General features: G+C 56.5%; 2 protein-coding genes across 5 annotated transcripts in view; one reads left to right on the plus strand and one right to left on the minus strand.

Annotated features, from left to right (window-relative positions):
• RGS9 (regulator of G-protein signaling 9) overlaps positions 1-24,203 on the plus strand; it is a gene marked incomplete at its 3' end in the record, with an annotated part of 59,621 nt that extends 35,418 nt beyond the window's left edge. For all 4 annotated transcript variants that reach the window (XM_018063883.1, XM_018063882.1, XM_018063880.1 and 1 more), the window contains 9 exon segments: positions 1,842-1,871; positions 2,543-2,604; positions 3,905-4,018; positions 6,035-6,150; positions 10,086-10,173; positions 10,749-10,887; positions 12,286-12,371; positions 14,426-14,543; positions 23,779-24,203. In XM_018063883.1, coding sequence (XP_017919372.1) covers positions 1,842-1,871; positions 2,543-2,604; positions 3,905-4,018; positions 6,035-6,150; positions 10,086-10,173; positions 10,749-10,887; positions 12,286-12,371; positions 14,426-14,543; positions 23,779-24,203 — 1,178 coding nt within the window.
• Positions 1-26,008, minus strand: part of DNAI2 (dynein axonemal intermediate chain 2) — a 105,054-nt gene that overhangs the window by 48,836 nt on the left and 30,210 nt on the right.

Raw genomic sequence — 26,008 nt, forward strand, 5'->3', positions numbered from 1 at the left:
CCTCCCTCCCTTAAACTTTCTAAGGGCTCAGAGAGGTGTAAATTGCTTTGTATATAGCTAGGTGATTATTATCACACAAAAGTCCAACTTCTCTTTTGAGCAGAAGGCATAAACCAGTAGATACTCTTCTTAATCCACTTCCGCATGACTTGAACAGAAGCATCTGATTATATTAGATTTGAGTGCAAATCCACCCTGTCCCTGGGGTCCTTTTCCACCTGAAATGTGCGTCTTCTCACACAGCCCTGTGTTAGGAGAGCATAGGAACAGATATTAGCGTAACTGCCACAATATCTGGGTCATTTGGAGAGTGTTCTCAGTTTTTTTAAGCAGCAAAATATTCTCTTAACCTTAGAATGCATCTCCATTTTTTTGAGCTTCCAAGCATACAGCAGTCATCATTTGTCTGGTATTTAGTGAGCGTCTGCTCTGTGCCACGGGTTGTGCTCGGGAAGATTAACGTGGTCTTCCTGCTCCTAGCAGCGCCTGATGGGCGACGCATAGGTTCGACAGAGAGGTGCACAGGCGGTGTCTAATTATGGTTGTGATGAGTCCGGGGAAGGCGGAAGTGTGTGTGGGGATGAGGGTCGGATCAGAGCGCTGTGCCTGAGCGTCCCTTCCTTCGCTGGAAAGTGTGTCCTTCTCACCTTTGACTGTGTCCGGTCTCGGTTTGGCACGTGGCCCCCGGAGCGCACGGACTCTCTAGCTGTGGCGCAGGCGCCCGGTTGCCTTGTGCCGTGTGGGATCTCAGTTCCCTGAGCAGGGCTCGAAGCCACGTCCCCTGCACTGGAGGCTGGATCCCTAACCCTGAACCACCAGGGAAATTACACGTTGCCTTTCTGAGATCACTTGTCCTAGCTTCCGCCCCGAGAGAAGCAATCACATAAAAACAATTTATGATGCAAAGTTAAAAAAATGACGCAAAGTAGAAAGGAGACTCGTATATGACGTTCCAGATCAGACCCTCCTTCATTCCTTGTCACTGGGCTCTGGCCCAGGACTTACTTCACTAGCTGGCTAAAGGAGATCGCGTTGTCCTTGGACTTTTCCAGGGGCGCAAACCTGGTGGGACTCAGCAGCACAGGTGTTAGCTGCCAGGAATGACACTCAGCTTGACACGTAAGAGTCACACCAGGCGGTCCCTGACACAACCAAACCTCGGAAAACTGGTTTTGGGAGCACCAGCTGCACCGAGCCTCCAAGAGTTGGATGGGGCAGACAAGTGGTACCAGGGATGCGTGTCAGATGGTAGGAAGGTTCAGGAGGAGGCAGGTCTGAGTGGTTTCCGGGAGCTTCCGGGATCCTAAACACGGGGCTCCTCTCCGAGTCGCCCTTCCTCTGCTGTGAAAGTCTAGGCTGAGGAGGGAGCCGGAGGTGAGAGCTTCCACGTTATGGCTCCGCTCTGGGACTCAGCTTGCAGTGGAGGCTGGTCTTGAGTCTTTGAAGTGTGTGTTTTATTTTCAGTGGCGTGGCTTTTCCCTGAAACGTCGAGTACTGGTCAAGCGGCTAGTTCCCCATCGGATGGTCTGTAGGCGCTGTGGTGGATTGGGAGCAATCCTGAACTTGTCTTCAGTTCATCTTGGCTTTTAGGAGAGTAGGATAAAGTTACAGTGGCAAGGGACCCCCTTCTGTCCCCAAACCTCTCAGCTGATCTAATTCTCCAGTAGTTGTGCAGAACAGGGTGGAACAAGTGGTGATGGGGAGATTCTGCCTTTTAAATAAAAAAATAAAAAGATGGGCAGTGTTCTCTTGGGGAAGGGTTTTTATGTTTCAAATGGGTATTTGGACTGTAATGATTTCATGACGTCTGTCTAATGGTTTTTGCTTCTTTGTTTTCACAGAAACAGACCGTGGTTTCTGTCAGGAAAGAGGTAATTAGCCTCCCAGTTTCAGGGAAGTTTGATTTTTAATCCTCAACAAATTACATGCGCTTTGGCTTCCTGCTCTGCGCTCAGCGATGAAATGAAAACCAGGTGTAGGGTTCAGACAGTTGCCTACAAGGTAATGGACGGCACAGAGCGCTGAAGCGTCTCCTCTAAGCTGTGCGGTTGAGCTGCTATGGGGACACGAAGCATCCTCTGAAGGCGCAGATCTGAAGGACGTGGGGTGGGTCCCGCACCCTGGATCCCGCTCACCATCAGAGGAGCTCAGCGTCTGTCCCGGGTGACGGGCTGACTGCATGGGCAGACCTCCTGTCCAGGGCCAGGGACAGAGCCCTGCGCCGTGATGACCGTGACGTTAGATCTGCTTCTGTGTGTCACAGGCGTCTGGGGAAATGCTAAGCCTTTGTCTCGGTTTAGAACTTTCATTTTTCCCAGGTGGTGTCTTTTCCAAGACGAACACACGATGAGTTAAGGCTGCTCATTTGGAGTTGGGGTCCCCTATGTGCTACAGACCTGAGCCCTGGGGTCCTGGGGGGCCGGCTTGAGGGGGTGGGATGGGGTGCTTTGATGGGGAAGCAGCTTCTGGTTCAGAGTCGCGTGTAGGCGTCAGTGTTGGCGACACCCCGGGCGGGGCAGTCTAACCACTGTGTCTCTTCCAGATCATGTATTACCGACAGGCCTTGATGAGGTCCACAGTGAAGTCGTCCGTGTCTCTCGGAGGGTAGGTCTCTAACCTGTTGCTCTTGCTGGGGTTGGCACAGCAGGTCACCAGGCAGGAGAACTTCTGCCTCAAGGAGGGCTTGACAAGTCATGGTTGGCTTGAGATTCCTAAGGACTGAAAGGGACAAAAGCAGTCTCACAGGGATTAAGTTGGGTTGGGCTGTGGGTCGGGTGAGGGGTGAAGCGCTAGACAGTCTGTGGATGGGAAAGTGGGAAGCGTTCACGCGCTAGATGGTATGGTTCACAGGTACTGATAAACATCCGTTGTTAACCTTTGATTAAAATCCAGTTGGGAGAAACTGGAAATTAATGTTTGATTTCTCAAACATTCAGGCTGTCTTAATCCAGTCTCCCAGAGGGCATTACTACTCTGACCTGTTCCAGAAAGTCAGTCTTATGAAACCAAATGGACAGTCCATTAGGGGAGGCTCGAAGGCTGATGGATACTTTTAGACTCACTGTCTCGGAGCCTCATTACCATAATTTTGACACCATTAGTGTCTGGACCTGTGGGCACCTGTTTTTCCCCCTTGCTTCCCGCTCTTCCACGGTGAAGGTCTGGTGAGAAGTGGAGCCCGGGGCCTTGATCCACCTGGGACTGAGGACGGGGGCTCTGCGGTGTCTCTGGGGCATGGGTCCTGCTCCACAGTCTCTCGTGGCGGTGGGCAGACTTCGTGGTGGGCGCCTCGTGTGTATATTATGGACGCAGTGCCCACCCTTAGGGTGAAGACCTTGCAGGTTTTTTCCCAGACTACCAGACACCGGGACACACGTTGGTTTAGGAGGTCCAACCCAGCTAGAAGGGATTAGCGCTTGCCTGCGTTTGTCTCAGGGAGGCCACAGTGTGGAATAATGGGTCTGAACTCCCAAACGCGGGCATCTTTGACAGAGGGTGGACCCCAAGGCGGTGACAGCCTCACTGAGTCTCCCCGGACCTCGTGCTTCCAAGATGGTGCCGAGACCCCTGTTTGAATGTGAGCAGGCCCAGCTTTGCATTGTGAAGGCTTGCGACCAAGGGCACAGAGGCCGTGTTTTATGAACCAAGCACAGAGAAGTCACGGAGGAACCCGTTCGGGAGACGCCGTTTCATTTCCCGACGAGAACAGGACGGATCTTGTTAAGCACCTGCCAGTCTTGAGAACTGTTTTAGTGTTTTTCTGAGAAGACAGTGATGAGCATGTAACCACATGGACGGAGTTGGAGGAGGGCAGGCTGGTCAACCGGCCTGAGTGTTGGTTTATTTGGTCTCTGGGGTGTTGGACTTCTAGGAAATCACTTGTTTGTTTTTTTTTGCTTTTGAGGATCGTTAAGTATAGTGAGCAGTTTTCATCCAATGACGCCATCATGTCGGGCTGCCTCCCCAGCAATCCTTGGATAACGGACGACACCCAGTTCTGGGATTTAAATGCCAAACTGTACGTACTCAAGATATGTGTGTTCTTTTAAAAGAAACTTTTCACGTTATAATTTTCATGTCATAGAATTCATCCACTTAAAGTGTACGTCTCAGTGATTTTGACTATATTCATAGACTATATTGACTATATATTGACTGTATTTTCAGTGATTTTGACTATATGCATAGAATCATGTAACTTCCACGGGTCAATTTCTAAAACATTTTCATCAGCCCAATAAGAACCCCCTGCCCTTTAGATTCCACCTGCAATGCAGGAGACACAGGTTTGGTCCCTGGGTCGGGAAGGTCCCCTGAGAAGGAAATGGCAACCCGCTCCAGTCTTCTAGCCTGGAGGATCCCATGGAGAGGAGCCTGGCGGGCTACAGTCATGGGGTCACACAGAGTCAGACACGACTGAGCGACTCAGCAACAGCCTTTGCTATCACCCCAGGTCCCCATCCCTTAAGCCCCTCCTGCCTCCTCAGCCACTAAACTGCCTGTCTCTCCAGGTTTGTCTCTTCTGCGAGTTCATATAAGTGGAATGGCACAATATGAGGTCTTTTGTGATTAGCTTTTTTCCCTTAGCGTGATGCCTTCAAAGTTTATCCATGTTGAAGCAGATATCAGTACTCAATTTCAAATTATGGATGACAAGTATTAATTGTACAGATAGACCACCTGTTGTTTATCCGTCCATCAGCTGGCGGACATTCAGGTCGTCTCTGCCTTCTAGCGGTTGTGAATGTGCTGCTGTGAACATTCATGGGCTCGTTTTCCTGGGGACATGTATTTTTCATTTCTCGGGGTGTGTGCCTAGGAATGGAGCTGCTGGGTCAAAGGGTAACTCTGTTTTAACAATACAGAGATTGTTTTTGGAAAGAAAACAGTCATCTCTATGGCTTTCCATTCTCAATTTCTAATTAGAGTGAAAATAAGCTCCGGGAAGGCAGAGCCCTTTCGCCTGCCTTGGGGAATTACACCACTCATCCCTTCGCCGTTTGTGAAACTTGAGGGGTTGCTGCTGCATAATTCTGCTGTTTGGAAGAGGAGGCAAAGGCTGAACGACAGAGGAGAAAAGCCAAGCTGATACAGGAAGAAAGAAGGCGGGGGGGGAGGACGGGCACGGCTGGGGCGTGGGAGCAAACCACGGGCAGCTCGGTGCCGCGGCCGCTGCCTCCTGAGGCCTGCGGAGCACCCCGGGCTCAGACCCAGCCTGGTGAGCAGGTCTGGGGGGCGCCCTTTCCCCTCCTGCACGTGGCCCCGTGGTCAGCTGACGGGGCAAGGAGGGCGCCTGTGGGAGTCGGGGGTCAGCTGCAGGGCCCAGGACTCTGGAGCCATCTGGCTGTGAGGATGGTTTCCTTCAGCCTTTGCGTCTCTCCCAGTGTATCGAACAAGAGCTGTTGTTGGGGTTTAGTCGCTCAGTCGTGTCCGACTCAGACCCCATGGACGCAGCACGCCAGGCTTCCCTGCCCTCCATCTCCCGGAGCTTGTTCAAATTCATGTCCATCGAGTCGGTGATGCTATCTAACCATCTCATCCTCTGTCGTCCCCTTCGCCTCCTGCCTTCAATCTTTCCCAGCATCAGGGTCTTTTCCAATGAGTCAGTTCTTCGCATCAGGTGGCCCAGGAGTATTGGAGCTTCAGCTTCAGCATCAGTCCTTCCAGGGAATATTCAGGGTTGATTCCTTAGGACGGCCTGGTTTGGATAAGAGAGGCCCCCTGAATCTGGGCCTGGTGTGGCGGCCGGCCCTCACCTCCGCAGGCCGTGGAGGAGGTGTGCGTGTCCCTCTGTTCTGAAGGGTTAGCGGGGCGCCTCCCCGACACCCCCACCCGGGCTGCCAGCTCCTGACCCCAGGCCCAGGGGCCGTGTCTGAGGCTGTATTTTCTGAGCAGGGTGTTACTTGGCTTGTCTGTGCAGGGATGGGGGAGGGGACGCGTGGAGGTTAGCGGGGCCGAAACCCCTCACCCCACGCAGGTCGCCGCTTGGCACAGCCCAGGTGTCTGGAGAACTTACACGTGGTGGTCCTTGCAGGGTGGACATCCCAACCAAGATGCGGGTGGAGCGCTGGGCCTTCAACTTCAGCGAGCTGATCCGGGACCCCAAGGGTCGGCAGAGCTTCCAGCACTTTCTCAGGAAGGAGTTCAGTGGTGGGTCTTTGATTTTTTTTCCTTAATAGAAGCATTTGCTTTTGGAGACACTCCTGTATGTCTAGCCTGGGGCTGGAGGATGCTGGCAGGTGTGTTCAGGGCTCTGCTCCGGCCAACTCTTGGTGGGAGCTTTCTGGACCCGCCCCCTCCTTGGGCTCCCTGGCAGGGGGGTCACTTTGCTCACGGAAGCCGTGTGAGCTGTGACTCTCCTCCCCAGAGCCCCACCCCTCTGGCTGCTGGCACCTGCTCACCCTGAGCCCTGGGTCACCCGGTGACGAGCTCCCAAGTCCGCCGCCGCCACGCACCTGGCTTTCTTCAGCGAGGGGCGCCCTGGCTGTCAATTCAGCTCGCCTGGACCCCATCCCCATTGGGTCCTTTCTAATTGGTTTGGGGTGGACTCTCTTAAGCTTTGGTAACTCTGCGAGTGACTGTAACATGTGGCCCCGATCAAGGACCACCATCTCAGCTCCCAATCTGCTTCCTTAGAAGGTGCAGGTTCAGTGGAGTGGGGGGGGGGGGCTGGGGGGTCTAATGCCTGATGAGCTGCGGTGGAGCTGAGGAAGTAACAATAGACGTAAAGGGAAAGCGTTGGTCACTGAGTCCTGTCCGACTCTTTGCGACCCCGTGGACTGTAGCCCACCAGGCTCCTCTGCGCATGGAATTCTCCAGGTGAGAATACTGGAGTGGGGTGCCGTTTCTTTCTCCTGGGGATCTTCCTGGCCCAGAGATGGAACCTACGTCTCCTGCATTGCTGGTGTCTCCTTTACCGTCTGAGCCGCCGGGGAAGTGCGTGGACATAAAGTGTACAGTGAATATAACACCCTCGAATCGTCCTGAGACCATCCCTCCCCCTCCTGCCCCCAGTCCATGAGAAAGCTGTCTTCCGTGAAATGGGTCCCTGGTAGTGAAAGGCTGGGGACCACTGGTGGGCCCGCACTTCATGTCCTGGCCTTGGGGGCCCTGCAGCCTCGTAGATACGGCGTGCAGGGAGGCGCGCGGGAGAAGCGGAGGCCGGACCTCATAGATGCGGCGTGCAGAGAGGCGCGCGGGAAAAGCGGAGGCCGGACCTCGTAGATGCGGCGTGCAGGGAGGCGCGTGGGAAAAGCGGAGGCCAGACTAGGGCCCCGTCCCGCGGGCGGAGCATTCCGTGGACTTCACCAGCTGCCCCGAAATCCTGGCTTTCCTGGTCCTCTTACTTCTCGCCAGGCCCCGAGCCCCGGGGCACCCTTGCCCCTCCCTTGCTCCCCGAGACCCACTGGCCTGTGAGTTGCACCTGAAACTACCCCACGGGACGTGCCATGAGCCTCTTTGCCCGCCTGATGTGGCAGATTACGTTCTAATAGGGATTCTGGAAAAGCCTTTTCTCTGACTAAGCCTGATTGCCAGGATGTAATACACCCAGAGATGGAGAGGGGGCTGCTTTAGGCCAGAAGCACCGGGTGAGGAAGTGGGCTGGGTGCCATCTAGTGGCCTTGCTGACGAACCACAGCCTGAGTTTATCCCACCCACTCCTTACAGATTTCCCTGGTGGCCCAGACAGTAAAGCGTCTGTCTACAATGCGGGAGACTTGGGTTCGATCCCTGGGTTGGGAAGATCCCCTGGAGAAGGAAACGGCAATCCACTCCAGGACTATTGCCTGGAAAATCCCATGGACAGAGGAGCCTGGTAGGCTACAGCCCATGGGGTCGCAAAGAGTCGGACACGACTGAGCGACTTCACTTTCACTCCTTACTTGGCGTCAGTGAGAATTCATCTCTGTGATTTCCTGGCTGTTATTTAAAAAAAGAGCACTATTGATGATCTCTGGATGACATTCCCACGGCTTCTGGTACAGGCAAAGCAAGTAATCAGTCCATTTCACTAAAATTTTAAAAATTGAGATATGCTTCAGGTGTTATAAATCCAGACCATATAATCCACCTGCCCTTTTAAAGTGTGCAGTTCCGTGCTCTGTATTAGACTCACAAAGTTGCACAGCAGTCACCCCCGTCTAACTCTAGAACACTGTCAGTGCCCTGAAAAAGGAACCCCGACCCATGGGAGTCACTTCCCTATTCCTCTGCCTGCCTCTTTCCCCACAGCCCCCTGCCCCAGTCCTAGGCGACCACTGATTTTCTGTTTTCAGGGATTTGCCTGTTTGGGACATTTTCTATTCATGGAATCGTACAGTGTGTGGCTCACTGTCTTCTTTCACTTAGGATAGTATTTTGGAAGTCTTTCCGTGTTGGAGCGTGTAAGAATGCTTCATCCTTTTTTTCATGGCCAAATAATATTCCATTTGCGCTTTTGTGGTGGCTCAGCAGCAAAAATCCGCCTGCCAACGCAGGAGACGTGGGTTTGGCCCCTGGGTCGGGAAGATCCCCTGGAGAAGGAAATGGCCAGGAGCTGCATCTAGTGTTCTTGCCTGGAGAAGCCCAGGGACAGAGGAGGCTGGCGGGCCACAGTCTGTGGGGCCGCAGAGGAGTCGGACGCGACTTAGCGACTAAGCAACAGCAGTGCTCCACTCTGAAGATGCCAGGCTTTGTTTCCAGTCCGCAGGTGGTAGACATTTGGGTCGTTTCCGCTTTTTGGCCGTTATGAGTAGTACTGCTGTGGACATCCATGTACACGCTTCTGTGTGCTCATTTATTTACACTGATAGAATATTCATACGACTTGCCATTGTAACCATTCTAAGTGTCGAGTTCAGTGAAATGAACTGTCACTACCATCCATCTCCAGAACTTTTTAATCTTTCCAAACTGAAACTGTCCCCTTTAAACACGAACTTCCTATCCCCCGGAAGCCATTCTGCTTCCTCTGGGTCTGAGTGCTCTGGGGCCTCGTATAAATGGAACCGTACCGTGTCTGGCCGGTTTCACTTGGCACCGCTTACTTCAGAGTCCATCCCCTTGTGGCCTGTGCCAGGACCCCCTCCCTCTCTGGGCTGAGTGGCGCTCATTGTGCATGCACACCACGTGTTTGTCTGCTCTTGTGCTGGTGAACGTTCGGGTGGTTTCCACCTTTTGACTTTTGTGAACAACTGTGCACTTAATTTTACTCCTAAGCAATGAACTGTCTCTTGCTGTGGGCAAGGTGGTCTCCAGGGCCCTTGATGTAAGGCCACTGGCTGTCACTCAAGAGCATCCTGGCCTGTCTGCTCCTGCGGGTGGTCTTGGTCCTAAGGACTCCCTGGATTTTATGCCAAAGAGGAAGGGTCACTATAGAATTAGGGGACAGAGTCTACTCGCTTAGGCTCGCTTAGGCTCGCTTAGGCTCCTCCTGGTCTGAAATGCCAGGGAGGCTTCCAGGGAACGTGGAAATGGAGCAGAGGGATGGGGTGGTACATTTCCCTACGTAGTGGTGTTCCGTGACTCACTCCCCCCACACACAGGCACACACACTAGTCACAGACACACACAGACACAGGCTCTTGCTTTCCCACTGCTGTGACCTCCTTTATTTTCTCAGGTCAAGCTGCCACCTGGGGTGATGTACCAGGTGTTCACACTCGCGGGTGTGGGGCGCCGGGCAGAGAGCCTCAGGCTGGAAGGACACAGGAGGGGCGCCTGGCTTTCCTTCTGGGCCTAGAGGGGCAGGATCTCTGGCTCAGGCGCCCCTGTGCTTAGTCCCCCGCGGCCAGGCCTTCCCGGAGAGAGCTCTTCAGGGTGCGGCTTCGTAGCGTCTGCGAGGGGCTCTGGCGGGAACACGCGCTGCAGGGGCTCTCAGAGGCGGGGTCTCTGCACCAAGGAGGCACCGTTGGCGCGCTCCCTAGCTTCATGCCCTCTCCCGGGCCCTGGCCGGAGCACCCAGGAGCCCGTGGTCCCACCTCCCCCGTGCTCGCGGCCCAGGGCGGGATCCACGCCCGCTGACCGCGTCTCTTCTTTCCCTCCCTCCACCTCCCACCCGGGCTCCCGTCTGGCTGTCCTTGGCGTCTACCTTCTGCCCCTCGCAGGGGAAAACCTAGGCTTCTGGGAAGCCTGCGAGGACCTGAAGTACGGCGATCAGTCCAAAGTCAAGGAGAAGGCGGAGGAGATTTACAAGTGAGCATGAGCCGCGCGGGTGCAGAGGCCCCCCCTACCCGGCTGGTCTCCGCCCTGCGCTCGAGGTCAGACTGGACGGAGGCCCCACACATCTCGGGTCGGGCAGTCAGTGCACCTCGCGTGTGGCCGCCTCGCCGCGGCTCTGGGCGGGTGGGTCCCACTGTTTGCTCTCCACGAGGTTGGGAATTCTGAAGTTAAGCACATTTCACATTCCCAGTGCTGGCAGGGAAGTCTTCTTGCTTGTAGGAAATGTTGCTTGACAACTTGTTCAGATGCTTGACTATTCAGGAAAAGGACCCCTTTCACCCCAGGGTTGGGGGGGGGTCGAGTTATGTCTGCCAGCCCCTCTCTCCTGAGCAGCTGGGAAGGTTCCATTCACTGACTTGGTTTGGCTACTTTCTTTTTAAATCTCAAATTCAGTTTTGGCCTCACTACACGGCCTGTAGGATCTTAGTTCCCTGATGAGGGACGGAGCTCACACCCGCTGCAGCACGAGCAGGGGGTCTTCACCGCTGGGCCATCCCCGGGGACTCCCGGCCTGGCTCCTTCGGCTGACATTCTCCTCCCGGTCTCAGGCTGTTCCTGGCCCCCGGGGCAAGACGGTGGATAAACATAGACGGCAAGACCATGGACATCACGGTCAAGGGGCTGAAGCACCCCCACCGCTACGTGCTGGACGCGGCGCAGACCCACATCTACATGCTCATGAAGAAGGTAGGCAGGGCTGGCCGAGAGTGCGCCGGGAAGTCCTCCCGTCCCCGGGTACCCGGATGCGGGAGAAGGGGGCGTGTGTGGTCGTGGCCGGAAGTCCTCCCGTCCCCGGGTACCCGGATGCGGGAGAAGGGGGCGTGTGTGGTCGTGGCCGGAAGTCCTCCCGTCCCCGGGTACCCGGATGCAGGGGAAGGGGCGTGTGTGGTCGTGGCCGGAAGTCCTCCCGTCCCCGGGTACCCGGATGCAGGGGAAGGGGCGTGTGTGGTCGTGGCCGGAAGTCCTCCCGTCCGGCTCCCGGATGCGGGGGAAGGGGGCGTGTGTGGTCGTGGCCGGAAGTCCTCCCGTCCCTGGGTACCCGGATGCAGGGGAAGGGGCGTGTGTGGTAGTGGCCTTGCTGCTGTTGGGTGCAGAGCTGTCCGCAGTGTCAGGGCTGGCCCCTCCCTGTGCTCCCGAGCCCTCTGGCCAGGGAGGAGCAGCTGCTGCGGCTGAAGCCCTCTCAGGGCTTCTCACTCTGCAGTTGAAGGGCCGTCCTGACAGAGTGACTGCACCAACTTCCGTGCGTTCGGGAGGGTCCCCTTCTCTCCACATCCTCTCCAGCGGCTTTTGCTTGCAGACTTTTTCATGATGGCCGTTCTGACCGGTGTGAAGTGACACCTCACTGGGGTTTTGCTTTGCATTGCTCTGATAATTAGTGATGTTGGGCATCTTTTCCTGTGATTGTTTGGCCATCTGTGCGTTAGTTCTTCTGCCCACAGTTCTCGTGACTTCTGTTGTCACTGCCTAGTCTTTAGAATGGTACCATTTCAAGAAGTTAAAATCTATTCCCCATTGGTTGTTGAGAAATTCTCTCAGTTGTTGCTCTGGGCTTTCTCCTGTATTTGTTGGGACTGAAGTTTGCAGTTGGTTTGGGTGAGCCAGCTTTCAGGAAGTGACTTCTCTGAACCTGCCCAGGGTCCCAGGAAATAGCCACACAAAGGAGTCTGGGCTTCCCTGGTGGCTCAGACGGTAAAGAACCTGCCTGCAGTGCAGGAAACCCAGGTTTGATCAAGAAGAAGATCCCCTGGAGAAGAAAATGGCAACCCACTCTGGTATTCTTGCTTGGAGAATCCCATGGACAGAGAAGCCTGGAAGGCTACAGTCCACGGGGTCACAGAGAGTCAAATATGTCTGAGTGACTCAGCACAGCACTGTAAGTGATGAGGTGAAATGGATGCTGCTGGCCTGGGGACCACACTTGAGAACCCTGGCTTTTGATGTAGATCTGAATTCCTTGAGCACAAGGAAACAAATTCTTTCAACTCCTGTCTCGCTGATGGGAGGAGGCTGGGGAAAAGGCAAGTGTATTCTTTTGACTGGACCCTTTCCTTCTCATAATCTTCGTTTTTTTCTTGTTCCTGCCAGGACTCTTATGCTCGCTACTTAAAATCCCCAATCTATAAGGAGATGCTGGCCAAAGCGATTGAACCCCAGGAAACTACGAAGAAAAGGCAAGTGGAACGGGCTGAAATCGCTCACAGCCTGCTGTTTTGTTCACAGGGAAAGGAGGATCTTTTTCAGCCAAATGGCTATTTTCAAGATAGTTTCTGGATGAAAATATTGAGACCGGGAGGCATTCTTAGGGTCTGGCCGCGTTATGGGCTTCATCACGCTCTGAAAGCTGCTGGCGAGATGTACGCGCTCCTTACTGCCAGCCAGTTTGTTTTCCTAACGCTGGTTTGAAAGAGTTTTGATTATCGAGTGGAATAATGACCTTTATCACAGATGGAAGCATTGCATTGGCCTTTTAATTGGCACACTTCTCCACTCCAAACTGGTGTTTAGGAATTAATTTAGCTGTGTCCTGGTAACGTCCTTCGTGATGGCTCAAGACTGTGGGAATGGGGGCAGATCGCTCCTGAAGGAAAACGCTGGACCTTCAAGGGGACGAACAGGGGAGCTCTTCTTGCTGACCACAGGGGACTGCCTTTCATCAAGTCCCTCTGTCCCTTTATTCATGCTCACCTTCCTCACTGGAGATGCGAATGTCAGTCTGGCAGCACTTGGGCAAAGGATAAAACGTCCTGAGGGGCAGTTTGAACTCTTTGGAGGTGAAAAAGAAAACGCCAGAGGGATTTAAGATTCAGAAGAGTAACCAAACAACAGCTTGAACAAAGATTTGGGACTTTGGCAGTTTTCCCAGCCCCAGGGCTTGTCCTCCCTGCCCCCCCCCCCCCCATAGATGCTTCCCATTTGTCAGCGCAGCCCCACGCCAGGCGCTTTTCCAGCATCTCCAGTCAATCCAGAGGAGGGGCTGGTTGGACCAGAGCCTTTCTCAGAGGAGCTTTAAAAGACCCCAAGTTGATTTCATTTTTGAGGATAACGGCCTTGTTATGAAAAGGAGAGAAAGGAGGTCTTGGTGGTGCTATTCTCCTAGGTTTACGGGGTAAGGATGGGAGTTCAGTGTCCCTGGGGACCTGAAAGCTCCTTCTTTAAGCCACAAGAAATGGCCACAATAGCTTCAGACGTCCTGCCAGAAAGCAGTAGGAGAGGGAGGGGAGCGTTGTGTGCCTCTGTCCAGATGTTTTTAGGTTGGCACAGACCTGAGAAATCAGCCGGGGTCTCTTGTGGGGTGCCTGGGCGCTGGTACGGGGCGGCGCTGGACCGCGGGTGCAGCGCTTCGCTTCAGGGTCGAGGACCGCGGTCTGGGGATGCTGTCTGGGCTCTGGGTAGCAAGCGCAACCTGGGGACCCGGGCAGCTGGCCAGTAGCTGTGTGGGGATGGCAGGGGCTGAGTGTGACCCATGACTGTCAGGCGTGAGGCAGTGCACGAAACGGAAGGTTTCCAGAGCAAGTTAAGTGGAGCTCCAAGCAGGCAGGGCTGGGGAGGAGGAGACCGAGCCTCAGGCACGGCTCACAGGTGGGGGGTGGTTCCTGCCCCGGCGGATACAGAAGTTCCAGGGGTCACATGCTCCCGAAATTTGGAGAGGTCCTAGGCCTGAAGTCGCCCTTTGCGGCTGAAATGCTTCTTCTCCAAGCCTGCTCACGGTCGCCTCCATCACATACCCGGGGCTGCGTCCTGGCCCCCGAGGTGATGCTGGACAGTGTGGTCTTGGAGGTGCGTGGGTGGCGTTGGTGGCAGAGACGGACGGTCGGCGCATGCGCACAGGGCCGCCAGCGCATCCCCGGTCCTCCCGCCCCTTCCCCTTGCTCTGCCGGTCCCGCCTCGCTCTACGATGGCCTCGCACTTTACTTCCTTACCAGAACCTTGACTTTTGAAAACAAATGCTCCAGTTCTCCCTGGCCCCCTTGTCCCTTTCTTTCCTCTAGGAAGCTAAGGACAGACGTTGGTTTCCAGACACTGTGGCGGGTGGTCTGTGCTCGGCGCTGCCCAAGCCCTCTGGCGGCCTCTAAGAGCTGATGGCACTGGGCCTCACTCAGGCCCCATCCTCCCGCGGTTGGGGGGCCTCCGAGGGTCCCCCTTGAGGTTTCCCAGGAGGATGAGGGGCCTCGCCCCGCCAGGTGTCCAGTGCTGCCCCCGCCGACCACCCCCTCTTCCCTTCCAGCTCGAGCCTCCCGTTCATGCGGCGGCACCTGCGCTCCAGCCCCAGCCCCGTCGTCCTCCGGCAGCTGGAAGAGGAAGCCAAGGCGCGGGAGGCGGCCACCACGGTGGACATCACCCAGGTCATGAGCAAGCTGGACCGCAGGAGCCAGCTCAGAAAAGAGCCGCCCCTCAAATAGACCCACAGCTGCTTCCTCCCCGGGTGGGGGAGGCAGGGCTGGAGGAGCCCTTTCCGCGTTCGTGGGGCGGTGGGCCGCTCGGGTCCACGCTGATTCCTCAGACCCCCGTCCTGGGCTTCCCCCTCCCCGTCCAGCTTGCCAGCGGCCTCAGGTGGGTAAAGGCAGGGGCTTGAGCACCTGACAACATAGCTGTGACATCTGCCTGCTTCCCTCCGGACCCCTTGGGGTGAGAGCCAGAGAGAAAAGCCGCCTCCTGAACCGCCATTGGCTTCGGGTCCTTCAGAAGGGCCCTCCCCGCCCTCCGCATAGTTCTTCAGGCAGGTTTGCTGTTTGTTTGCCATGGCTTCAGGAAGCTCCTCCTCCAGTCTCTCCAAATTAGACTTTGTCTCTAAAGCAGTTGGAGACCCGCCCAAGGGGCTGCTTCAAGGTTCCTCCTCAAAGCAGCCCAGAGAAGCTCTGCCGACACAGCTCTGTTGAGACTGTTCTCAGGCCTGAGTTATGAAGGCTGGTGGGGTTTCTCCTTCGATTTTTGCCTCCTCGCCCCCTGTTACACGATGTCAGGGGAATTAGTAGCTTGTAGGAATGAAGGACTCAGGCAGGAGGCCTCAGGATGGGTCCAGGTAACACAGAGCATCTTTCTGGACAAAGGATGAAGGCACTGATGTCTTCATTCGTAGAAGGAGGGATGGTTGGAGGTCTGTGACATTTTCAAAGTGAGTCAGGGTCAACGATAGTTCTCTTCGGGCTGTTTTCTAGATGTTGGTGCTTCCCTTCTTTATAGCTTTAGGTTAGGTGAGCCCGTGGCGGGGCGGCACTCTGTTGTTCCCAGGCAGAGACCAGCCCACACTCTGAAAGAGCAGCTGGAGGCACTTTGTTCCCCTCGCCTTTGGAGAATGCTAGAGTCCTCCTATAGGGGCGCCTGAAGGAGAAATTGCAGGTGATGGACCTCTTGTAAACGGACATGAGGGGGGACAATACCTTACCATCTGGAGGCTAATGCTGTGGGTCTAATCAACTCTGCATAAATGCATTATGTGAGTGGATGGATGGATGGCTTGATGAATGGGTGGATGGATGCGTGGATGGATGGATGGATGCGTGGATGGGTGGATGTGTGGATGGATGGATGCGTGGATGGGTGGATGTGTGGATGGATGGATGTGTGGATGGATGGGTGGATGGATGTGTGGATGGATGTGTGGATGGGTGGATGTGTGGATGGGTGGGTAGATGGAAGCGTGCATGGGTGGATGGATGGATGGATGGATGTGTGGATGGATGGATGGATGGATGTGTGGATGTGTGGATGGATGGATGAATGGATGTGTGGATGGATGGATGGATGGATGTGTGGATGGATGGGTGGATGGATGTGTGGATGGATGGGTGGATGGATGTGTGGATGGATGTGTGGATGGATGGATGCGTGGATGGGTGGATGGGTGGGTGGATGGATGTGTGGATGGATGCGTGGATGGGTGGATGGATGTGTGGATGGATGCGTGGATGGGTGGATGTGTGGATGGATGGATGTGTGGATGGATGGGTGGATGGATGTGTGGATGGATGGATGCGTGGATGGATGGATGCGTGGATGGATGGGTGGATGGATGTGTGGATGGATGGATGCGTGGATGGATGGATGTGTGGATGGATGGATGCGTGGATGGGTGGATGTGTGGATGGATGGATGTGTGGATGGATGGGTGGATGGATGTGTGGATGGATGCGTGGATGGGTGGATGTGTGGATGGATGGATGTGTGGATGGATGGATGTGTGGATGGGTGGATGGATGGGTGGATGGATGTGTGGATGGGTGGATGCCTGGATGTGTGGATGGATGTGTGGATGGATGCGTGGATGGGTGGATGTGTGGATGGATGGATGTGTGGATGGATGGGTGGATGGATGCGTGGATGGGTGGATGTGTGGATGGATGGATGTGTGGATGGATGGGTGGATGGATGTGTGGATGGATGGATGCGTGGATGGATGGATGTGTGGATGGATGGGTGGATGGATGTGTGGATGGATGGATGCGTGGATGGATGGATGTGTGGATGGATGGATGCGTGGATGGGTGGATGTGTGGATGGATGGATGGGTGGATGGATGGGTGGATGGATGTGTGGATGGATGCGTGGATGGGTGGATGTGTGGATGGATGGATGTGTGGATGGATGGATGTGTGGATGGGTGGATGGATGGGTGGATGGATGTGTGGATGGGTGGATGCCTGGATGTGTGGATGGATGTGTGGATGGATGCGTGGATGGGTGGATGTGTGGATGGATGGATGTGTGGATGGATGGATGGGTGGATGGGTGGATGGGTGGGTGGATGGATGTGTGGATGGGTGGATGCCTGGATGGGTGGATGCGTGGATGGATGGATGTGTGGATGGATGGATGTGTGGATGGATGGATGTGTGGATGGATGGATGCGTGGATGGGTGGATGTGTGGATGGATGGATGTGTGGATGGATGGGTGGATGGATGTGTGGATGGATGGATGTGTGGATGGATGGATGCATGGATGGGTGGATGTGTGGATGGATGGATGCGTGGATGGATGGATGTGTGGATGGGTGGATGGGTGGGTGGATGGATGTGTGGATGGATGTGTGGATGGATGGATGTGTGGATGGATGGGTGGATGGATGGGTGGATGGATGTGTGGATGGATGGATGTGTGGATGGGTGGGTGGATGGATGCCTGGATGGGTGGATGTGTGGATGGGTGGGTGGATGGAAGCGTGCATGGGTGGATGGATGGAGGGATAAGTCGATGGATGAGTGGACGGAGCCTTGGGTTCGGAGAAGGCCTCCTAGGTCCTGGTCCTCATTCTCCCGCTAGCCGTGTAGTCTCAAGCGAGTCTCTTCACCTCTATGCTTTGTGATTTGTGAACTGAGGCTTTGGGGCCAGATCCATGCTTCTTAGACCAGACTCAGTGAGTTCCAGGAGGGTACCCGGCCCGGGGCATCAGTTTTACTTGAAGATGTGGAATGGGAGGAAAGATAGATAATTTTTAAAATTTCGCATTAAAATAATCATGAATATATTATGAATTAGACTGCAAGATGTACATGAATTTTTAAGATGAAATTTGAGACATCAAAGCCATCTCATGCCTGGCTGTGGCAGATTCAGGCTCTGCCCTCAGACTCCCGGGACAGCGTGGCTCCCCGGCTCTCCTGCTGTTTGTCCTACTTTCAGGGGAAAGTTTGCGAAGCATGATCTGGAGGTATTTGCCACCCCTCGTAGTTACCATGTGTGAGCTGAGGTTGTGCACCCAGCAGAGTGGGGGTGGCTGGTGGGCGTGTCGAAGTGCACCTTGGACCTGCAGGTCGTGGAGTGTGTCTTGTTCATCTTTGACTCAACCGTTCACCTGCCCATTCGTCACTTGGGAGACATGTCTGCTTCACACAACTCTCATCCTCCAGCAGAGTACTGGGTGCTCCGGGTCAGACACGTAGTAGGTCTGGCAGAAATGCTGCTGGAAACCTCATGTCAGACACACAAGGACCCCACAATCCAAGCAGAGGCATGGGCATGTCAACAGAGCAGGTTATCATTCTTTACTGGACACGTGAGCCCCGCCTGAAGGAGGGCAGATGACACACGTCTTCGTATCTGGATGGCAGCAGTTACATCCCACATGCGCCTTTTATTTATATCCTGTTATTATTAGAGTTAGGTTACAATATTACATTGGCTTCATGTGTTCAGCATACTGATTCAATATTTTTATAGGTTATACTCCATCTAAAGTTATTATGAAGCATTGCCCGTACACCAGTCCTGTGCGTTACACCCTGGCACCTGACTTATTTTATACCCAGTAGTTTGTGCCTCTTAATCCACATCCACCAATGGATTTTAAGCACTTGGTTTGTGTGGCAGCCTGTAGTAGGGGCTCTGGCCCAGCTACAAAAGTGGACAGATGTTTTCTGCCCTCATGGGGCCGACGAGGGTGCGAACAGCCACACACAGGCAGAGTACGTCGAGGCTGGGCAGTGTGCAACACGGACGTGCTGGAAGAACACGGGGGTGGGAGAACTGTCTGGCCTGGGGAGTCGAGGGGTCCACCGGGAAAGTCTCATGTTCCGTAGGAGAAGCCGCAGGTCCCTCCCCAGTTCTGAGGTCTCGGAAGCAGGCCTGCTTCTGGACTCCAGCCGCGGGCCCTGCCCCTGCCAGCTCTGTCTCTGCTCGCCAGCCCTGTTCGCCCCGCAGGGCCTCTTCGACTCTCAAGTGATACAGAAGAGGTATTTACCTGGGCAATATTGCTGCCACATTTAGGTCACTGTCATACTCCTTACTATGCCCTGCACTTAGGCACTGTCTCAGCTGTGTTAATACGCATTTTAGACAGTTTGAGTTTCTCTACCCATATGGGGTATATCTGATGCTAGGAGCTGAGCTGTGCTACAGAGTGCCAGGGCTCTCTCTGTAGAATTCCAGTTTGAAGCTTGGCTTTTAGAGAGAAGACTGCTTTTGCTGTGAGCATTGAGTGGGAATACACGGGCTAGAGAGTCGAGTAGAGTGCTTTGGAAAATGCCCGGCGTGAGTGCTCAGCAGGTGCTGGCCGCCGTGAGCAGCGTCGCTTCCATTGTTACGGTTACTGTCCTCACCGTCATCCTCACCACCCGCACCACCGTCATCACCTCCACCACCGTCATCACCACCGCCACCATCATCACCTCCGCCACCGTCATCACCTCCGCCACCGTCATCACCTCCGCCACCGTCATCACCTCCGCCACCGTCATCACCTCCGCCACCACCATCACCACCGCCACCACCATCACCACCGCCACCACCATCACCTCCGCCACCGTCATCACCACCATCACCTCCACCACCACCATCACCTCCACCACCGTCATCACCTCCACCACCGTCATCACCTCCACCGTCATCACCTCCACCACCGCCATCACCACCACCACCGCCATCACCACCACCACCGCCATCACCTCCACCACCATCATCACCACCATCACCTCCACCACCACCATCACCTCCACCACCGTCATCACCTCCACCACCGTCATCACCTCCACCGTCATCACCTCCACCACCGTCATCACCTCCACCACCGTCATCACCACCATCACCTCCACCACCACCATCACCTCCACCACCACCATCACCTCCACCACCACCATCACCTCCACCACCATCATCACCTCCACCGTCATCACCTCCACCACCGTCATCACCTCCACCGTCATCACCTCCACAACCGTCATCACCTCCACAACCGTCATCACCTCCACCGTCATCACCTCCACCGTCACCACTACCGTCCTCCCCATCACCACCATCCCTAGAAGCTTCATGCTCTTGAAGCATGTGCTCCCTTGCATGTCTGTGTTGCCCAGTACTGTGACTCACCATTCTTGATTATTTAGGGCATTTAAAGCCTTGTTGACCCAAACCATCTCGCCTCTGTCCTCACTGAGAATCCGGCTCTCCAGGGACCGCTGGGATATATCTGAGGGGAGGAGAGCGGGGCGTCGATGTCCTGTGGTCTGCCTGCAGCTCCTGGGAGAGGGCTGACCAGCAGCAGGCACTGACTGATCAGGCCGTGGTGGGAAGGCTGGCGGTGGGCGGGGGCAGGGGAGATGACCAACAGAAGAAACGGGGAGTGGGCCCGTGTGGATTTTCCCCCGCGGGGTCGAGTGTGCTCACTCGCTTTGGGGGACAGCGGAGACAGGGAGAGTGAGGGGGCGGGAAGGGGGGGGGCTGGTGCAGAGCATGCAGCCCCAGAAGGCAGCCCCCTCCTCCCACCTGCTCCCAGGAAGTGGCCGCAGGGTCTCCTCCAAATTCCCAGCTGGCTTCTGGACGGGACGTGAATGGCATCCCTGTACCATCTGCTTTGCCTTTCATTAAAGCCTGAGCTCGTGTTCTCATGTCCGAGGCCCGCTCCACGCCATCGCCTTCTCCCGGGAAAATAAACAGCACCACAGAACGAAGCTGAGCTCGCCATCACTGCGTCTCTGTCGTCTCATTTCTCTGCCACACACCTTGCATGCGCTGCTTTGCCGTGTCACGCCCGCGGTGGGTGTGGCCTGGGCTGCCGGGGCTGTGCCGAGGGGGGATCGTGGTGGGAGCGGGCGGAAGAGGCATCTTGCCTGAGTGTCCAGGGCCTGTGGGCTGTATCCAGGGCTGCTCCCCCAGAAGGAAGGATCTTCTCAGAACAGGTGAGTGAAGCCGGACGGGAGCTGCCTCTTTACCTGTCCTGTCGTTCATCCTGGGGAGGAGCAGGTGCTGGGGGAGAGGGGTGGGCTGGGGGAGAGCCTGGAGTCAGGTGAGGGTGCGTGCCGTCAAGTCCCCTGGGTCAGGCTGCCTCATCTCCATGGGCCTCAGTGTTTGAATCTGTGAAGTGGGGTCATAATGGGAGTTGACCACAGGCTGAATGCATGAGGTTTAAGGAGATGCCCTGGGGTGCGGGTGTCCTCGGTGAGCTGGAGGGAGGAGAACCTTGCTGCCCCCCATCTCTCTGAACAAAGCCTAGTCTCAGTTTGGCATATTGGCCCAGCACCCCAGGTCCTGCCCAGACCCTGTAGGCAACAGGCTGGCAATGCGGATCAGTAGGCAAGAGGGCTTTGAGGGTTACATGGACCTGGGGTCAGACTCTTATTTGGTCACGGTATGAGTTAACAATCGCCGAGTAACAAATTCGCACCAACAGCCACCATTTATGAGCTCACGGCTGGCCGGGTGAGGCTTGGCAGGATTTCCGGGCACACAGTCAAGATATCTCTGCGCTGTGTGAATTCTTACTGGGGGCTCAGGAAGAGTCTGCTTCCAGGTTGTTGGAAGGATCCCATCTCTTGTAGGACCCAGGGCCCCATTTTTTGCTGGCTGCTCTCAGCTTCCAGAAGCTGCCCAAACTCTTTGCCACCTGCTCCCCACTCTCCATCTTCAGAACCAGCCATGGAGAACCCCGGCTCGGTGGGCCTTTATCACGAGCCTCTGACTTCTGCCTCTGGCTTCTAGGCTTGGGACTGAAGGGTTCAATGAAGAGCTCAGTGGTGCCAGAGTGATTCAGAGTCCCCTATGCCATATCTCATGGGAAGATCGTGGCGGTGGCCGCCCAGCGCATGCCCAGCACACACCCATCCTGAGGTCTTGGTGGCCACCTTAGAGTTCTGCATTCTGCAGTCAGCGGTTTGCAGTGGGAGCCTGGGGACAGTACCAAACCGCTCCGGTCCTCAGCATTCTGGTCTCTAAAACGCGACAGCTATAGATTCGCAGGGAGCTGGCACAGAGTAGGTCTTCATAAACCGCAGGGCCACACGCCTGGCACAGAGTAGGTCTTCATGAACCGCAGGGCCACACGCCTGGCACAGAGTAGGTCTTCATAAACTGCAGGGCCACACGCCTGGCACAGAGTAGGTCTTCATGAACCGCAGGGCCACACGCCTGACAGTCGCCTCCCAAACCCTCCATCAAGGCCATTCCCTGAAGACTGTCTTGCAGGGGAGACGTGAGTCCCTGTAGGAGGCGGCGTCAGAAGCACAGGGCTCAGCTCCTCACACAACCTGGCTCTTGCTTACTTGCAAAGCAGCGCCCTCGGTGTTTGTGAGGCCCCACCCTCAGGTTCCCCTCTGGTGGGTCTGGGGTGAGTCTGGGGTCTGCATTTATAATGAACACCCAGTGCGATGCTGACCTGTAAGCATCCATTGGGCATCACACATGTAAGCTGTGGAGTCAGTGAGCCCGGTTGCAAAGCCTGCTGACCGTCCCTGCATTCCTGGGCTTGGTCCTGGAAGCTTTAGCTTTTTCATCTGTAAAATGGGCATAGTGTTAGCTGCTCTGGAGGAGGTACCTGCAATAATTCACTTCAAGTTTGCAGCCCAGAAACTCGAATTTCTGAGCTTCTCAAGCATGCTAACAATAATCACGATGGTGATTAATAAGCATAATAACCCAGTGGCTCTGGGTCAGGGCCTAGGCTCTGGATGGTAGGCCTGTCTGAGCAGTGGATCAGCATCGGTGGCTCCGAGCTGCTGTTTCAGAATCTTGCTTGAGCTTCAGGGAGCAGGTGGGAAAAAGTGAGGCCCCCACACCACCCCCATGGCTAAGCCCTGGTGGTTTCCAGGCCTTGCTTTTCTTCTGAGGGCTGCTGGGGGCTCTGCCTGCCGACCCTTCCCTCTTCAGGCTGGGGCCTGCACCCTCCTCAAGCGTGTGGGTGCCCGCAGCCACCCTCCTTCAGGCCCAGGCGATGCCCAGGCCCCCAGGGCAGACGCCCCCCTGGGCCGCGCGGCTGTGACGGTTTCACGGAGGGCTTGTGCTTCCCTGAGGCCAGTCCTGTCTTGGAGGCAGTGTTGGTCCAGCTCTCCCGGGCACGCCCCGGACCCGCCCAGCCCCCAGCCCCCAGCCCCGACCACACCGGGCTACAAAGTGCTGCACAGCTGTGGCGGCAGGCCCTGGGGGACACAAGCCCGGCGGGGGAAAGGTGAGACAGGCGAGCCTCCTTGCCCAGGACTCGGATCCTGACGCCCCCATCTGCTCGCTCGGAGCTCTCGGGCTCCTTCAGCTGACGGGGCCCCGGTTCCCTGCTCCCGGCCCGCTGGTCAGGGAACCAGGGCCGAAGCCGCCCAGGGCGGTTGCCTCAAGGAGCCGCCTTATCTGTGTTTCCAGTCTCCTCCTCCGCCGCCGCCGGGGGCCCAGGCCCTGCTGCGGTGCCCGTGGGAAGCGCAGGAGGGGGGCGGTGGCCGTGTGTCGGGCCTGGAAGGGTCCGCACAAGCCAGCGCTCCTTGCGCCGCCTCCAGTGCTCTCAGGAAAGGGGTCCGCAGGCCTGCGGAGCACAGGTGGCACCGAGGACAGAGGGAGACAGGACGATGCTCGGCGGGTGGAGCCCGAGCTTGTGGAGGGTGGAGTTGATGGGCGAGGGGAAACCCCAGCCTGGCCCCCCACCTCCCCCCCACCCCCAGCTCCCAGGCCTGGAGGAGCCTCCAGCTGTGTCCTGCGGAGGCGGCCAGGGCTTGCGGAAGCCTGTGCGAGGCTGTGCCATCCTCCCAGGGGGCTCGGGGCACCCCTCCCCGGTCCCCAGGGGCAACCGGTAGGGGCCTGGGCTCCAGCCAGGGAGGGGCCGAGTGGGCAGGGGGCAGCCCGCAGCGGGGCCAGCTGCGCCCTCACTCCCGGTCTCTCTCCTTCTCTGCAGCCCGGCCAGCGCCTGGCCCCCAGCCCCCACCTCGCTGTGTACACCGGAACCTGCGCGCCCCCCTCTCCCTCTAGCCCCTTCTCCCCGAGCTGCCGCTCCCCCGGAAGGCCCTTTCGCTCACCCAGCCGCTTCATCCGGCGGCCCAGCAGCACAGTCTGTCCCTCACCCATCAGCGTGGCCCTGGAGGGCTCCCCGGGCTCCGAGCGGGCGATCGGCGAAACCTCCATGGACCAGCCCCGGCCCCGGGCCCAGCCCAAGGCGCGCATGCGCCTGTCCCTCGGCCGGTTCCTAAGACGAGGCTGTTTGGCCTCTCCAGTCTTCGCCCGGCTCTCCCCGAAGTGTCCCGCTGTGGCCCATGGCAAGGTGCAGCCCCTGGGGGATGCCAGCCGGCAGCTATCACGACCGAAGTCCCGGAGAGCAGCCAAGTAAGGATGGAGGGGGTGGTGTGTGTGTGTGTGGATGTGCACTCATGGGGAGTGTGTACACACACATGGGGATTGTGTGTGTGTGCGCTCGGGGATTATGTGTGTGCACACAGGATTGTGTGTGTGCACACGGGGAGAGTGTGTGCACACGGGGATTGTGTGTGTGCACACATGGGGAGTGTATGTGCACATGGACTTGTGTCTGTGTGCACATGGGGAGTGTGTGTGCACACGGAATTGTCTGTGTGCACACATGGGGAGTGTTTGTGTACACATAGGGATTGTGTGTGTTTGCACATGGGGATTGTATTTGTGGACAGGGGATTGTGTGTGCACAGGGATTGTGTGTGCTCATATGGGGAGTGTGTGTGCACACGGGATTGTGTGCGTGCACACGGGGATTGTGAGTGCACACGTGGGGAGTGTGTGCACGCACATGGGGAGTGTGTGTGTACACACAGGGAGTGTGTGTGCACACGGGGATTGTGTGCGTGCACACGGGACTGTGTGTGTGTACACATGGGGACCCCTGCTCCCTCTGCCAGCCCCAGTATTTAGCCCCACTTTCTTGCCATCAGCCCAGAGCAGAGCTCTGTGGGGCTGCCTTGAGCAGAGTGAGGGGAGCCCACTGGTCCCCTTGCACTGGGAGCTGGGATCGCCCTCCGGCCGCTCCCACGGCCTCCCTGTCCTTGTGCCCCAGATATTCGAGCGTGAGACGCGGCGGGAGAAGATCCTGGAGGCCAGGCACCGTGAGATGCGCCTGAAGGAGAAGGGCAAGGCCGAGGGCCGGGATGACGAGCTGAGGGATGAGCCGCCTGTCTTGAACCTGGAGGAGCTGGTCACCAAGGCCGAGGAGGAGTTCTTCGACATCATCTTCACGGAGCTGAAGAAGAAGGAGGCGGAAGCCATGAAGAAGCACGCCCAAATCTGTAGGGCCTTGCGCAGGGGCTCAGGGTGGGCTGGGCGGGAGGGAGCCACGGGGCCCGGCTGCCTGCCTGCTGACTTCCTGGGGAGCCCGGAGCAAGTGGCCCCACCAGGCAGACCTTCCTTTGTCCGTCTGGCAAATGGGGAGAGTGACTCCCTTCCTCCTGGGGAATTCTAAGTCTCCAAACAGGCTTCCAGCTCCTTGAGCTTCTCAGAATCCTCTGCCTACACCCCAGAGGGCACCTTGAACTCCATGCAAGTGACCAACGGGATGAGGACCCAGGGCTACATAAGCTATGAAAGGAGAGGGGGCCTGGAGGCCTGGAGGGCGCAGAGGGGCCTACGAGGTCCGTGGTGACCCCACCCGGCAGGAGGGGGTGAGACTGGTCCTGAGCTAGGCCATCCATGCAAGAGTCGGCCCAACTTAGAGGCCACCAGACAGCGGCATCCAGCCATGGCCCTGTGCCAAAGCACTTTCTAGCTGTGTCGCCTGGGCTGGTCACTTCACGTCTTAATTCCTTCATTTCCATCTGGAACAGGAGGAGGCTGAGTGATGAAGGCGGTGTCTGGTCACCTTCCAGGGCCTCCTGGGTACCAGGGGGCAGAGGAAGGAAAAGATGTGGTCTGCCTGGACCATTACCTTCAGGGGCCCAGGGATAAGATGCCAAGATGAGAAAGAGTAAAAGCCCAACGTGCCAGGGGAAGAGCAAGTGAGCGTGGAATAGCGTCTGCCCTTGTCGGCAAGACTGGCTGCCTTGTTAGGGGAGGAAGGAAAACACACAGAGCGGCTCAAGGGGCTCGCCCGCGGCGGTCCAGTGGTTCAGACTCCACGCTTCCACTGCAGGGCTCCGGGTTCTATCGCTGTCAGGAACTAAGATCCC

Source organism: Capra hircus, chromosome 19 (genome assembly GCF_001704415.2).
Source record: "Capra hircus breed San Clemente chromosome 19, ASM170441v1, whole genome shotgun sequence".
Taxonomy (NCBI): domain Eukaryota; kingdom Metazoa; phylum Chordata; class Mammalia; order Artiodactyla; family Bovidae; genus Capra; species Capra hircus.